Source organism: Bufo bufo, chromosome 2 (assembly GCF_905171765.1).
Source record: "Bufo bufo chromosome 2, aBufBuf1.1, whole genome shotgun sequence".
Lineage (NCBI taxonomy): Eukaryota > Metazoa > Chordata > Amphibia > Anura > Bufonidae > Bufo > Bufo bufo.
In genome coordinates, this window is record NC_053390.1 from 142496338 (window position 1) to 142510327 (window position 13990).

The 13990-nt window shown below is 40.6% G+C and overlaps 1 protein-coding gene across 1 annotated transcript in view; it reads right to left on the reverse strand.

Moving 5' to 3' along the window:
* Nucleotides 1-5218, reverse strand: part of MCTP1 (multiple C2 and transmembrane domain containing 1) — a 796241-nt gene extending 791023 nt beyond the window's left edge. The window contains exon 1 of the mRNA XM_040421550.1: nucleotides 5107-5218. Within this exon, the coding sequence (XP_040277484.1) occupies nucleotides 5107-5163 (57 nt within the window). The 5' untranslated portion in view covers nucleotides 5164-5218. The remainder of the gene's footprint in view (nucleotides 1-5106) is intronic.
* Between the last annotated feature and the right edge of the window lie 8772 nt (nucleotides 5219-13990).

A 13990-nucleotide genomic window follows, 5' to 3' on the forward strand; every position in this document is an offset into this window, starting at 1 on the left:
AAAGCAGCGGCCCAGCCTAAGGTCCCTTAGTGACCGCCGTATGGGTGGTCACTAAGAGGTTAAAAAACTAGGGGGCACATTTATTAAGAATGGCGTTTTATACGCTGGTCTTAATAAAGCCCTGAGCTTGCGGTGGATCCGCCGAAGTTATGAAGAGGTGCCGGCCTCTCCATAACTTCGGCGCACCCAGCGCCAGTTCTAAATGTAAGACAGCTTCTTAGGTATCTCACATTTTGATCTTTTTCAACACCTGAAACAGGCATAGAACATAGTAAATGAGAAAAGCCTGCCAGCCCGTCCTCTTCCCCACCTACGCCAACAATTTTACAAGCCAACAATTTTAGATCTGGCATGAGCATGGCGAAGTTGCAGGTAGCGGTGCAACTAACTGTGATTTAAAGGGTTTTTCCAGGAGTACAATATTGATGACCCACCCTTAAGATAGGTCATTAGTATCAAATTGGTGGAGATCCACTGTCGGACAACCCCACTAATCAGCTGATTGAAGGGGCTGCAGGACTCCGGTGACTGCTGTGGTCCCTTCTTAGGCCAGGGAAGTCACATGGCCTAGGTGCAGCCCAGCCCCTTTCAGGTGAGGAGCTGTTATAGCAAGTGCAGCTGCTATACAATATACTGTGCCGTGTTTGGTATGATATTGAAATTCCATATTTTAAGGCCTTTGCCCCATTACCCCTGATAAAGTCGAATTCATGGTAAAACATGTTTGGGGGGGGGGGGGGGTTAACAATCAGTAGCCATTGTTGACTTGCAAACATCTGGCCAGTGGAAGAGGCATACTTCAGATACTCTCTCCTCACCCTAAATTTCTTTAGATATTAGCTTACTACCTACACCTTGTCTGCAGTATGCACCTAGTGTAGTGATTTAGTAAGAATGGATAGAGACTTGTGCGTATTGAAAAGCTACTTTTTGCAGGAGCGGACAAGTAACTTAAAGTGGCCCTGGAAAAAAAACTAAAAGTACCCCCATGTTGTAGACGGGTCCAAACTGAAAGAAGGCAAGGCAATACAATTAAGCAGGAACAAAAGAAGTAGGTGGGGCCAATACCGTAGTGCAGCACTAATTACTGCCCCACCATATACCACAATGCAGCTCAAAATACTGTTGTTCCTGCTGCAGTATTCAACTATATCACTGTCCTAAGGACTTGAATTCAGGAGGACACCTGTAGCCTCCGGCCATGTGCATAAGCGCCTGATGCTCCTAGCAATAGCTAATGGTGAAAGCAGTTCGTTATGTACCTGGCTGGTGGTATGAGGTGGACTCAGGTGGCGTCTTGTGCATTGGCTCACCAGGAAATTTCCCTGTAGGGTCTATGGCCAGTCCCTACAATTTGACAATACATGGTGGTCACTTTTTAATCTGTTGAGAAGTGGGCCCGACTGCTAATATTGCTAACATATTAAACACACAAAATGTATAAATATAGTAATACTGGTAGTGCATCACTTTTAATCCAGCTATACTCGGATAAAATAAAGAAGTATAGTGTATTGTTATAGTATATTACAAGGAATATAAGATATACAAGCATTCACAACAGCTTCTGCTAATTTTTATGCGCTGTTATATGCACAATAAATCTTTTAAACTACTCTTTAATGTTAAAACAAACATTAACGGGGTAAATGTATCATTTGCGGTGGTTTTAGTGTGAGTTTTAAGTCTGTCTTTGATTTGTGAAGTTGAGCCAAATTTATGAAATGGAGAACAATAATAATATATTTGGGGCACGTGCAATGTGGTGTAAGCCTATGTCTGTACAAGTACACCAGGGGGATGTTTCGCGTGGAGATGCAACTTTTTAAAATGTCCCACATCATAAATGAGGTGATCTAAAGGTGAAGGGTGATAAAGGTGATCTAATCTGAAATCCTGCAAATGTATGGACTGTAATGTTATTTAATGTTTGCACTGTAAAAGAGGTGAGGTATGGTTGGCATCAGGGATGGGGCTAACCACCCCAGTCCTTCCCTCTTGGTAGTAGTGGGCTGGTCCTATTTTGTGCTAGGGGAGGGAACTATTGGCTAGGACTGTGAGGGGTAAGAAAGCACATCCTATTGCTCCTGCTCCAAGAACCAGAGAACCAACTCATCCGTGAGACCGCTACTCCAGAGATACTTCAAATACACAACTACAGATATTCTGCAAAGCTACAGAGTTACAGTCAGCAGAGTGACCAGCAACCCTAGCTATACAGATCCTGCTTCAGGTGAGGGACTACGGCTCAGACACCCATCTTGGATTAGATCCATGTCAGGTCAACTCAAAAACGCCTGAATTACACAGTAGACACCTACAGCCACAAGTGCCAGCTTTAAGCTGTTAGCTAGAAGTTCAGGAGGGAGACATCAGCAAGATAGCATACCAGAGATGCCATGATCTGTCACTTTGGCCGCCACCATACTGCATCATCTGGGATGAGAAATTGCACTGTGTAAAAACTACTGCTCAATGTACTACAATTTATATCTTGCACTTAGTAAAGGGAGACTTTTATTCTTCTACTTATGGCCTGATTCCTTATACCACCTTTTCACTGCACCGATCCCCAGGGAGCAATGGCCTGAGGGAGTACACCATGACACAACATCTCATTAGGGCCACTACCACTCCCATCCTCTGCACTGGCTCCTCAGGGGTTCGCTGAAGAGGCAGTATCCGAGACAGTCTTCCCATTCACAATAGTCAGATTCATTACTCTGGTTAGTCTGTCTGTGTACATTACAGTTGTGTTTATTGACTGTGTAACGGACAGTTACCTAACGGTTCTCCTGCCTTTCATTACTGTCTTGGTTTGTTCTGGCTTGTCTTTGTTGAGGATAATGGTTACTGATTTGGCTTTGACATTTTCGCCTTTCTGAGCCCAGCTAGTAAAACTACGCTGCCTGTTCACTCCACCTGCTAGCAGCTCCTGTGAATGCAACCTAGGATTCCATACCACCAGCATGGACCGCTCCGGATGAACTAGTTTAGGTTCCTGATTTGGGATCCACTTTGTTGGGGTGGCATTCCACTGGAGGCAGGGCATTACTTAGTAATAGGGGTCTTCAGGAAAACTCCCCCATTGTCTATTTCTTGCTAAACTGTGAAGCTACTGGCAAGTCTGGCATTGGATTTGTGTTTTGCTGGACATGTTACCAGTACTTTCACAGCTTTGTTATAGTGTATTTGTCTAATATCAGATCACCTTTTACAAGCAATCAATGTGGATATCCAGATAATTCCAAAGAGCTCACTTACTGTTTGTTTTTGGGTCCTGCACTGTTTTCATCCTTACACTGTACATTTCCCAAAAATTTGATCACTTATTTTTTTCCCCGTGAAATATAATACACTGAAAAGATTGACAGGTTTCATTAAATTTTAACTTGTTTTCCCACATTTACCACCATTCATTATTTATGATACCCACAAGAGTTTATCAGTTTAAGTACATGATTTTATTCCAACAATCCACTTGATGCTAAATTTGTAATGCCACTACCGTACATCATGCAATCGTAGAATGGGCCTTCATGTGAATTGTAAAATAAAATGTTCACAGAATACGCCATTTCAATGTGCCAAAAGTGAATTACACATAATCAAAAGGCAAAGGCAAAAAAAACTACCACATATAAACACTCAAATATTGCTACATCGAAACATCATATATATATATATATATATATATATATATATATAAAAAATTTATTAAAATTTATACTAGATCATTTCCGCAATGCAATGTACCCACATTGAAATGTTCACCAGTGTAAACCCTATGGACAACTCAAAAGTTTTCAGTACAGAGTTATGCCTGAAATGCATTAGTTCATGCAGTATTACATAATAAAATGCATTTCATAGAAATTTTACTCCCAGAAAACTCAATTAAGTATCCAGACAAAAAGGAGATCTGATAGTAGAAGACGGAGGCAGCACTCCAAAGTTGTGCAAAAACTAATTTCAGAGGTAACGTTTCTTTGGATGTGGCCGTTCTTAAGTGCTTCCTCTATTTTCTACTAATGAGACTATTGCTTTGGGGAATTTGGGCCAAACCCTGTGAGGCGTGCACCGACTTTTGTGTATACCTCGGAGTGCTGTCCATTCAACAGATCTACCTACTAAAAGGAGACCTGATGACTACAAAATATGTCACGGGCATCTGAAAAAAAGACACATTTCAAGTACCTATGAGAATTTATCTGGAATTAACAGTGTATATATCATACAATATTTAATCATTGCAATTCAATTGTAAAAGCAGCACTCGCATCTGCCCAGGAGTATCAGGGGTGTGTGGTATAGGCATTAAACTGGACACAAAATCAGATATTATATATAATCTACCATTGCATCATATGTGCAAGTTTGATATCCCTACACAGAACCCTTATCATTTAGCAACATTTGAGATGTGCATATATCAGAACGCTCTCTAAAGTCAACTAATACACAGGAGATGATGTATTTATTTTATTTCTCTTGCTTATATAGCACCAACATATTCTGCAGCACTGTACAGGCATTATCATCACTCACTGTCCCCAGTAGCGCTCACAATCTAGATTACCTATCAGTATGTCTTTGGAGTGTAGGAGAAAACCAGAGGACCCGGACCCACACAAACACGGTGAGAACATACAAACCCCATGCAGATATTCTCCTTGGTCAGATATGAACCTAGGACCCCAGTGCTCCAAGGTACCAGTGCGATGCACACAAACACTAATGTAACATTCTGTATGAATGCACAGGATACTCACATTTTGTGATAATATATTAATAAGATAAAAAAATTATTTCATACATTTTAGGAAATAAAACCATAACATTGATGATAACATTGTATTTGTTTCTATACAACGTATTTATATGTATAACCTATATAATATTATATATATAAAAGCTGAATGTATATATGACTCTTTAAACATGCACGTACATGATATTTAATAAACATATTTCTATATGTACATATTATATATATATTATTTTCAAAATAACATGTATGTGTATACACACACGAATACAGATGCTGAAAACTTGCCAACAGAAAAATATAGCAAAGTTTAAGTAAAATGAGAGCGTAAACTCTACCTGAGCAGACAGCAATGGCAAAGTGCCTATATTTTTGAGCTTGCAGATGTCTAACATGATGCCGCATGAGTGGATAACACATCTTCAGACTGGTGCTGCACCTCCAGATTCATGACTAGCCTCTTCTGATCTGTACACGTTCAGCCTGTGGTGACAGCCTCTTGTACAGATATCATTCGCCTCGGCTTTCACATAGCATGCAGTAACAGGGAGGGATGGGAGGGGACGGAGAGGCACTGCTGCTTCACGATACGGGAAGGAAATGTTTTATTGGAGTAGTGGCAGGCTTTCAGAGGGATGCACAGATCCGTGCTCAGCGTTATAAGATTTCTGTATTACTGGGAATTTCCTTCAACTCAGGACTTGCAAACATGAACCTATGCAGAAGCTAATGTTTTATATCAATTAGAACTAGGTTTATATCAATTAGAACTAGGTTTATAGGGACAATAGTTAAAATAAACTAAGATTACTAGCAGCACTTACCATAATATCCTTCACTTTCTTAATCCTGTTGTGTCCAACTTCACAAGGCAAATGGGTGAAATGCAAGTCTCGAATATGTGTCCTGGAGGGAATCCCTCTTATTCCCCCCTCCTTCCTACAAATGCTAGGAAAAAGAATTGGCTTAGGCTGTTTATACTGCTCTATCTGCAATAGAAGAGTAAGTGAGCTACTGCCCACCTCGTCATATATGCCACACATCATAGCCAGGGCTGCCAACTGTCCACAAATTCCTGGACAGTCTGTAAAATTAGATTTCTGTGGAAAAAAATAGACATGCCCCTCTTTTTTTTTTTTTTTAAGTTGGTGTTTGAGCAGATCATGGTGATTGTAATTATCATTTTATAGTTCCCACTAAAGACTGCTAGTGAATACATCTGTACCTCATATAAGTTTTTTTTTTTTTATAAAAAAAAAAAATGCTCCAAGAAAAGCATATACTAGGGTTAGATTTAGTATTGAAAATGCTCAGAATTTTGTCTCAATTTGCCCCAAAAAGCTGTCATGCATGCTTTGCAACGCATTTAATAATCATTTTAGATACTGTTTCCGTCTTTCCCAGCCGGGACCACAGTCTCAAAGATTACCGTTAGTAACACACTACGCCGTCATGGATTAAAATCCTGCAGGGCACACAAGGTCCCCCTGTTCACGCCAGCACATGTCCAGGCCCGTTTGAAGTTCACGAATGACCATCTGGATGGTCCAGAGGAGGCATGGGAGAAAGTCACGTGGTCAGATGAGACCAAAATAGAACTTTTTGGTATCAACTCCACTCGCCGTATTTGGAGGAAGAAGAAGAATGAGTACAACCTCAAGAACACCGTCCCAACCATGAAGCATGGGGGTGGAAACATCATATACCCATCGGAGAATTTATCCAAGCAAGACGCAATTGCAGCACTGATGCTGCGTTCAAATCTGAATGCTCACTTATTTGGGATCGCCTATGTGACAGAGGATTTTCTCACTGGATGCTTAACAGGGCATTTAATATTGCTAACAATAAAAGCAGAGTAGATTTACTTTTCCGTAATAAACCTAATAACATCAAATTGATCCCTGGGGGTATTCATGTGTCTAACGAACAAACCGCGGATGTAAGTGTAGGTCCAAATGACAAAGAGGACCAGAGTTGCCTTTTTGCAAATGATGGACCTACAGTCGTCAATTTGCGGAGACCAAATGGACTATCCAAAGTAACACCTGGCTTTAATCAGTGGGTATTTTTAGATGTAGAAGTCCCCCATGTCGGACCTGTAGATTTGTTACTAAAACAATATTTTTTGAAAATGTTCTACATACTGAAAAGTTTGCGATTCAGAACTATATTAACTGTAACACTGCTGGTGTTGTCTACATGATTAGGTGCACTAGTTGTGACCTGATGTATGTGGGCAGCACCAGCAGACAGTTTAAAACCAGGTTCAGAGAACATCTTAATTATATATCTAACCCCCGAGCCACTAATATCTCCAATGCCGCACAACACTTTATACAGTGTCATGACCGTAAGACTATCTGAACGCATTTGCCTTTGAGAAGGTTTCTATACCCATCAGAGGAGGCAATATAAAAAGGAAATACTCCTGAGAGAGGCCTATTGGATTTTTCGTTTGAATACCAGAATTCTCCATGGGCTCAATTTAAAGAAAGAGTTAATGCATTTTTATTAGGCTTATTCTGACTTAATTATTTATTTACTTTCCCTATATGCCATATATAAAAGAGAAAGAAAGAGAAATAAAGAAAGAAAAAAAGAGACAACTTTTCTCTTTTAACATCTTGCCGATTTGTATATAAAGTTTTTTTTTCTACTAAACAATGCTTCCTTTTTGTTTGAATAATGTTATGTATGTTAATCCCCTTTCTGCTTTTTTTCTGTTTTTATAACTGGTATTATCTAGGATCTCATGCAGATTGCGCAAAAAATGATTTTTTTGTCTTTAGTTTTTTTGTTTTTTTGTTTTGTTTAATTCTTATTTATGACCTTTACTTATATGAACGCCCAGCTTTTTTCTGCATGACACCCTAGAATAATTTTATATGTGAAAGAACTTGTATTTAAAAATCTTTTTTGTATCTATTTGTGTTGGTTTTTTTCACTTTGTATATTTCACTATGTTTAAAGCAGGTTGCTGCCTGGGCTTGGTTTCGGTTTGCACACTGTTTCCCATCCCCCCTTCCCCCCTTCCCCCTTTCCTATGCACCTGATTGGAGGTGGGGTCCCATATGTGTGTCCAGACCCATACAGCTTACAGATCATGACTAAGAGCCGGCTGGCTCGAATCATGTCGGTCTGACCCGGGACATGGAGGGACCTCTTTCACTGCACCGTGTGTACGTTTGGAATATTCAATAAAGAACATGCAATATTTTATCTCCTTCGTGCTGGAAATCTGTTTATCTGAATGGAAACATCATACTTTGGGGGTGTTTTTCTGCAAAGGGGACAGGACAACTGCACCATATTGTATGGAGGATGGAGGCGGCCATGTATCACAAGATTTTGGCCAACAAGCTCCTTCCCTCAGTAAGAGCATTGAAGATGGGTTGTGGCTGGGTCTTCCAGTATGACAACAACCCGAAACACACAACCAGGGCAACTAAGGAGTGGCTCCATAAGAAGCATTTCAAGGTCCTTGAGTGGCCTAGCCAGTCTTCAGACCTAATAATCAGATAGAAGAAACAGGTCAGCACTTCACCTTGGTATTGCACGCTGCACGGGAAAGGAGCAACCTCCAATGTATGACAGGTAAAAGAATCCCAGCTGCTGTGTCTTTGTGAATAAGCTTCTTTTTTATTTTCTCAGAAAATAAAAAAGAAGCTTATTCACAAAGACACAGCAGCTGGGATTCTTTTACCAGTCTTCAGACCTAAACCGAATCGAAAATCTTTGGAAGGAGCTGAAATTCAATGTAGCCCAGCGACAGCCCCGAAACCTGACAGATCTAGAGGAGATCTGTGTGGAGGAGTGGGCCAAAATCCCTGCGGCAGTGTGTGCAAACTTGGTGAAGAACTACAGGAAACATCTGACCTCTGTAATTGCAAACAAAGGTTTCTGTACCAAATATTATGTTCTGTTTTTCTAGTGTATCAAATATTTATTTCATGCAATAAAATGCAAATGATTATTTAAAAATCATAGTGCAATTTTCTGCATTATTATTTTTTTTAATTCTGTCTCTCACAAAAATTACACACCTCTCCATTCTTTGTAGGTGGGAAAACTTGCAAAATCACCAGTGTATCAAATACTTATTTTTCCCACTGTACATTCCTTCCTGATTTTACACTGTATAACTATTAGACACGGTCAGTAAATCTGTCCCATTGTGTTTTGCAGGGCCTGAGAAGGTGGGGCATAACATAGCTATTCAAAGAGCAGCAAGTACACAACCCCTGTGTCGTGCACCTCCCCTCCTGACCCAGCAATAATACATCCATTTTGTTCAGGTTGGTCTAGATTAATAAAAGCATCATGCTACTAATTTATAGGCTTAAAGTGATGTTCCAGCGACACACATCTATCTGATATTTATGTTATTTTACATATCATGTGCCTTGCTGTAAACACCTCTTTATTACCTTAATAAAGGGCTATACCAGCTTTTTTTATATTGATTATCTATTCTCTGGGTAGGTCCTCAATATCAGATCAGTAAGTCTGATGCCCAGAACTCCCACTGATCAGCTGTTTTTGGCAGCCATTGGAAAATAAACAATGGGCAAAGCCCGAGGCAGAAGTCTCCATCCGTTGTGTAGTGGCTGTGCTGGCGTACTGCACCTCAGCTCCCATTCACTGCCAAAAACAGCTGATCAGTGGTGGTGCCACCAATGTAATTTTGATAACCTACAGTACCTGTCAAGTCATTTATGGCATGTCCACATGAAATGCCATAAATGTCTGATAGATGTGTGCCCCACTTGCACCCATCTCCAGAACCACTGTTTACGTAAGTCCCATAGAAATACCAAGATGGTAAAAACCATCATGTGGGATGGGGGTCCCAGAGGTTGAACCTCCCGTACATATGTCAAATGTCTATGATGGGGTTACCTCTTTATCCCAGACATAAAACATCTTTTGAAACCTGCACTCCAGTGTTTGCCATGTGCAATTTGTTTATTCTTTGACCTTTTCTATCCATGTTTTCTATTTCATTAGTGTGACTAAACACTTTGGATGGCCTAGTTATCATTTATTTAGCAGGCAGAAGTGGCACTAATGTCGAAATGACTCAGTTTAATATTGCATGACTGGTTATGGATTACACATTTGTAAAAGATGCTGGGTTATTCCAAAACCATCCAGCAGTATAATGAAGCATTATTTTGCATGCCACTATTCTTACAGTTGACTTACGGAGCTTGAAGGGATTTCATGCTTTGTAGGATAGAACCAAACATCGATAAATAACTTACAATCTTGAGGGTAGTTACAACAGCCCCTTATGATTAGGTCATACAGCTGTGCTCCAAGGCAGGTAAGAAAATCAATGTCCACCAGACACAGTTTAAGATAAAATTAAAGTTCTTCCCTGGACAGACATATGGTTCCCCATGTACAGTATTTTTAGGTACAGTGATAGCTTTTCTTATATGAGTTTGTATACAGGAAGAACTGTAAATCACTGCATTGCAGTTCTCTTATATGAAAATACTGAATCAAACCATAGACTACTATACAGGGTGAGTCAAAAGTCACAGTACACCCTTTTATTTCAGAAAGAAAAGGAAAGGTGAAATAGCTGACTACACCAGAAAGTAATGGGTGAGGGGGTCTATCTTTTGTCCGGCACATGTCCACCATCTTGAAAGCCGCCATACTGGATCAAGGCCAAATTTTTCCAAAGGGAAGGAGGTCATGTAGCATATCAAAGAAGACCAGAATTTTCACTTTGATATGCTACATGACCCCCTTCCCATTGGAAAAAATTGCCCTTGATCCAATATGGCGGCTTTCAAAATGGCAGACATGTTTATTAATATATTTTATGCACATATCTTATATAGCGCTACTACAGACATTAGCATTAAGCTGTCCCCAATGGGACTCACAATCTAGGTTCCCTATCAGTATGTCTTTGGAGTGTGGGAGGAAACCGGAGTACCCGCAGAAAACCCACCCAACGGGGGTTTCACGGGGGAACATACAAACTCCATGCAGATGTTGTCCTTCTGGACATAGCCTAAAAGATAGGCCCCCTCACCCATTACTTGCTGGAGTATTCAGATATTTCATTTTCCCTTTTGTTTCTGAAATAAAAAGAGTGTCCTGTGACTTTTGACTCACCCTCTATATCCTTAAACTCAGGTTCTCCTGTATCCAGAGCTGTCCAGATACAGTAGTTTAGAAGACCTGACAGAGCTGCTTTAATGAAGACCTGGAACCTATCCTTTGTTTTAGTAACTAGATGCATCCTCTTTGTGAAAACAATTCTGGAGCATCGATTCTTATGGCGGGGAAGTCTCTGCAAAGTCTGACACTGGCAGCACTCATTGGATAATGTCAGACCGTGCAAGGACACCCCCCCCCCCCCCCAACTGGTAACACCCAGCTAGACTTTCATTGCAAACTGCTAGCAATTCAATCTTAATTTGTAGATGGAACAATAAATCAATGGCATAACACAGACATATCAGGAGAGGTAAAATATTGTATTTATGTTTATCAGATACCACTAAGTGGTTAACTGCATACCTACTATAAACTGGGTATAGATATAAGATGGAAACTTGCGATCAGATGGATAACTGATTAGTTGTCCAACAACAAGTCTCCTAATAGAATTACAAATGTATATGACCATGTACACTCAGAGGTGTTCAGATGTAAAAATGAAACACACGTGGGTGGTCTTGAAAATCCAGGGGCACAGGGCAAATGCAGGATTTTTTTCAAGGAGACAGGTTGAAAACAATTTGATAGGCTGCTGTCACAATGGTTTGTTTTAGCATTCTTGAGAGGATTTGAAGTTTTCTTTTTTAGGTGACAACCACTAGCTCCAGATGTTGTATAGAAGTCTATGGGAAATATTAAACACAGGACAAACATTTTTTTTTTGTAGTGGTGTTTTCTCACCCTCAAGGTGCGTTTTTGAGTCAATTGTTTATTTCAATTTGCAACATAATCTGGCTCTAGCATTTTGTCCCCTCGTTGTCTGGTATTTTTCACCAATAGACCCCCATTGCTTCTTTTTGTTTTATTTCTTTGTAGCTTCCAAAAAAAATTTCAATATGTGTTGACATTTTAGAAAGGTGTTTTGGCATTGAGTTTTTTTACTAATGCTTTTTTCCCAGACAGCTCTACAAAGGAGATTATTACACGGGGCACTAATATATCAAAAAGGTCTTTTAAAATACCATGCACTAATACACACTTTATGGGCAAAAACTACTCCAAAAAAGGCTACCAAAAAGGCTCATCAACTCAGGCGTTCTCTAGGCCTTTTAATATAGAACCAACTTTGGCTGGACTTTTGTGCATGCTGCACTTCCCCATTCCCTTACCTCAGTAGGCTGAGCAGATGACGGTTATTGGGCTAAAAGTTTTTTTTTCCTGGAGAGGAGACTGGGATCCTTACTTTAAAGCCTTCCCTGTCATGCTAACAATAGTAGTCAGCGAATGTTTTCCCCTAGAGCATGAACAGGCAAATCTGTAAAGTACAACGGACTCTGTGTGGTGTCTTGGTGTACTGTACACAGCCATAGGCATTCACATTGGCATTCTTACTTCCATTGCTCTGCTCCGTTATTGCAGCAGAACAATGAAAATAATGAAGGTAGTAGATCCATTACATGACAAGGCGGCTGGTGAATTCAAACAATCTTCAAAAATGACCAAAGACGTGCAATTTATCTTAATATCTCTCTGCAATACCCAATGGCAGATCTGTCTCGGTAGTGTGCATTAGAAGCAGTATAACCCAAATCATCTGCATTAAAGTCTATAGCCATATGTGTGCATTACCTTTACTGTCCCTCAGAGGTTAGTTCTTAGTTATATTTCTGGCAGTTTGAAATCACACAGGGATTGTGTCTCCCTGGACAAATTCTGCTTCGGTTACAAACCGGCTTCTCTCCTAGTTTCCTTGTTAGCAGCACACACTAAACAAGTCCTCTCTCTTGGCCTGCTTGCTAGGACAGGAATCAAATCCGTTGACTGACTCAGTCGAATCAAATCTGAATCCAAATTTTCAGCAACTCACTCATCTCTAGTACTGAATAATCTGCAGGAAATATTCATTGCTTCTATATTATTCTGTATAATAGGAGAACCTAGCCTTAGAGGAAACTGAATTACGATAACAAATTATTACATTTATAGGGAGCACAAAGTTGTTTTTTATGTAATGTAACATTTTCTATTGAACTATAGAACCTTGGGTTCTGCTTCCACTCATTTTAATTAGATTATATGCAACCTTGAAGCATTACATCTACAGATAACACCAAATTTTATTTCAAGACACTGAGGCTCCTATTGCTTAATCTCTCTTTACTGACAGCCACAGCAGCAAAGAAAAATGAACCACATTAACATATTGCCATAGCAACAGTCCCTCCCCACACAGTTGCCCCCTATATAATGTCCACCAGTCCTCAGTACTCCCTCTTTCTTTGCTGCTGCCACAAGATAAGTATCACACTGGTTTAGCAGCATATATCTCCATTGTATTCTACGGTGTTTTATTGTATTTTATTGTTCTTGCTATTATTCTTTGTTGCTGGGGGTGCATACAGTATATATATATTTTATCCTAGGTTATCACCTTATCAGAAGCTTTATTCCAGCTTCCCCTGTCCCTACCTGGAGCCTGTGTCTCCCCTGCCTGGGGAGGGGGGGGGGGGTAGGTTAGTCATTTCCTTTCTTTCTTTTCCCTTGCAGTTTCGGGCCTCCCTCCCCCACCCCTTCACATCTCATTTGTTTTATTTTTTTCTTCCTCCTCACCCATCTCGCGAGATTGCGGCCGGCAGCGTTGTTTCAGCGGCCATCTTGGTGTAGCCTCTCTGTATAGGCTCCTCTACTGCTCCGTCTGTTTTTCCCTCTAGCGCAGCTTTTCCTTCTTCTGGTTTTAGCCACGCCTTCCGTCCTGCGCTCCCTTGCCGCCCGCCTGCCTCTCCACACTTCTCTTCTCTAGCTGGGTGACTACCCACTGTGAGTTTTTTCTCTAACCCTCAGGATTAGCTTTGTCCCCATTAGGCTGTCCCTCAGGCAGTTCTATTGCCTGCTCGTTACTGGGCATATTGCCATACTGTGCATATACACCTGCCATAATGTCCCACCCTGTTGAGCACCCCACCTCACAGGCTTTGGAGGCAGGGAGAGACACACAGTTCTCTTCCCCTGCACCTGATGCTGGTAACACCGTCTTCT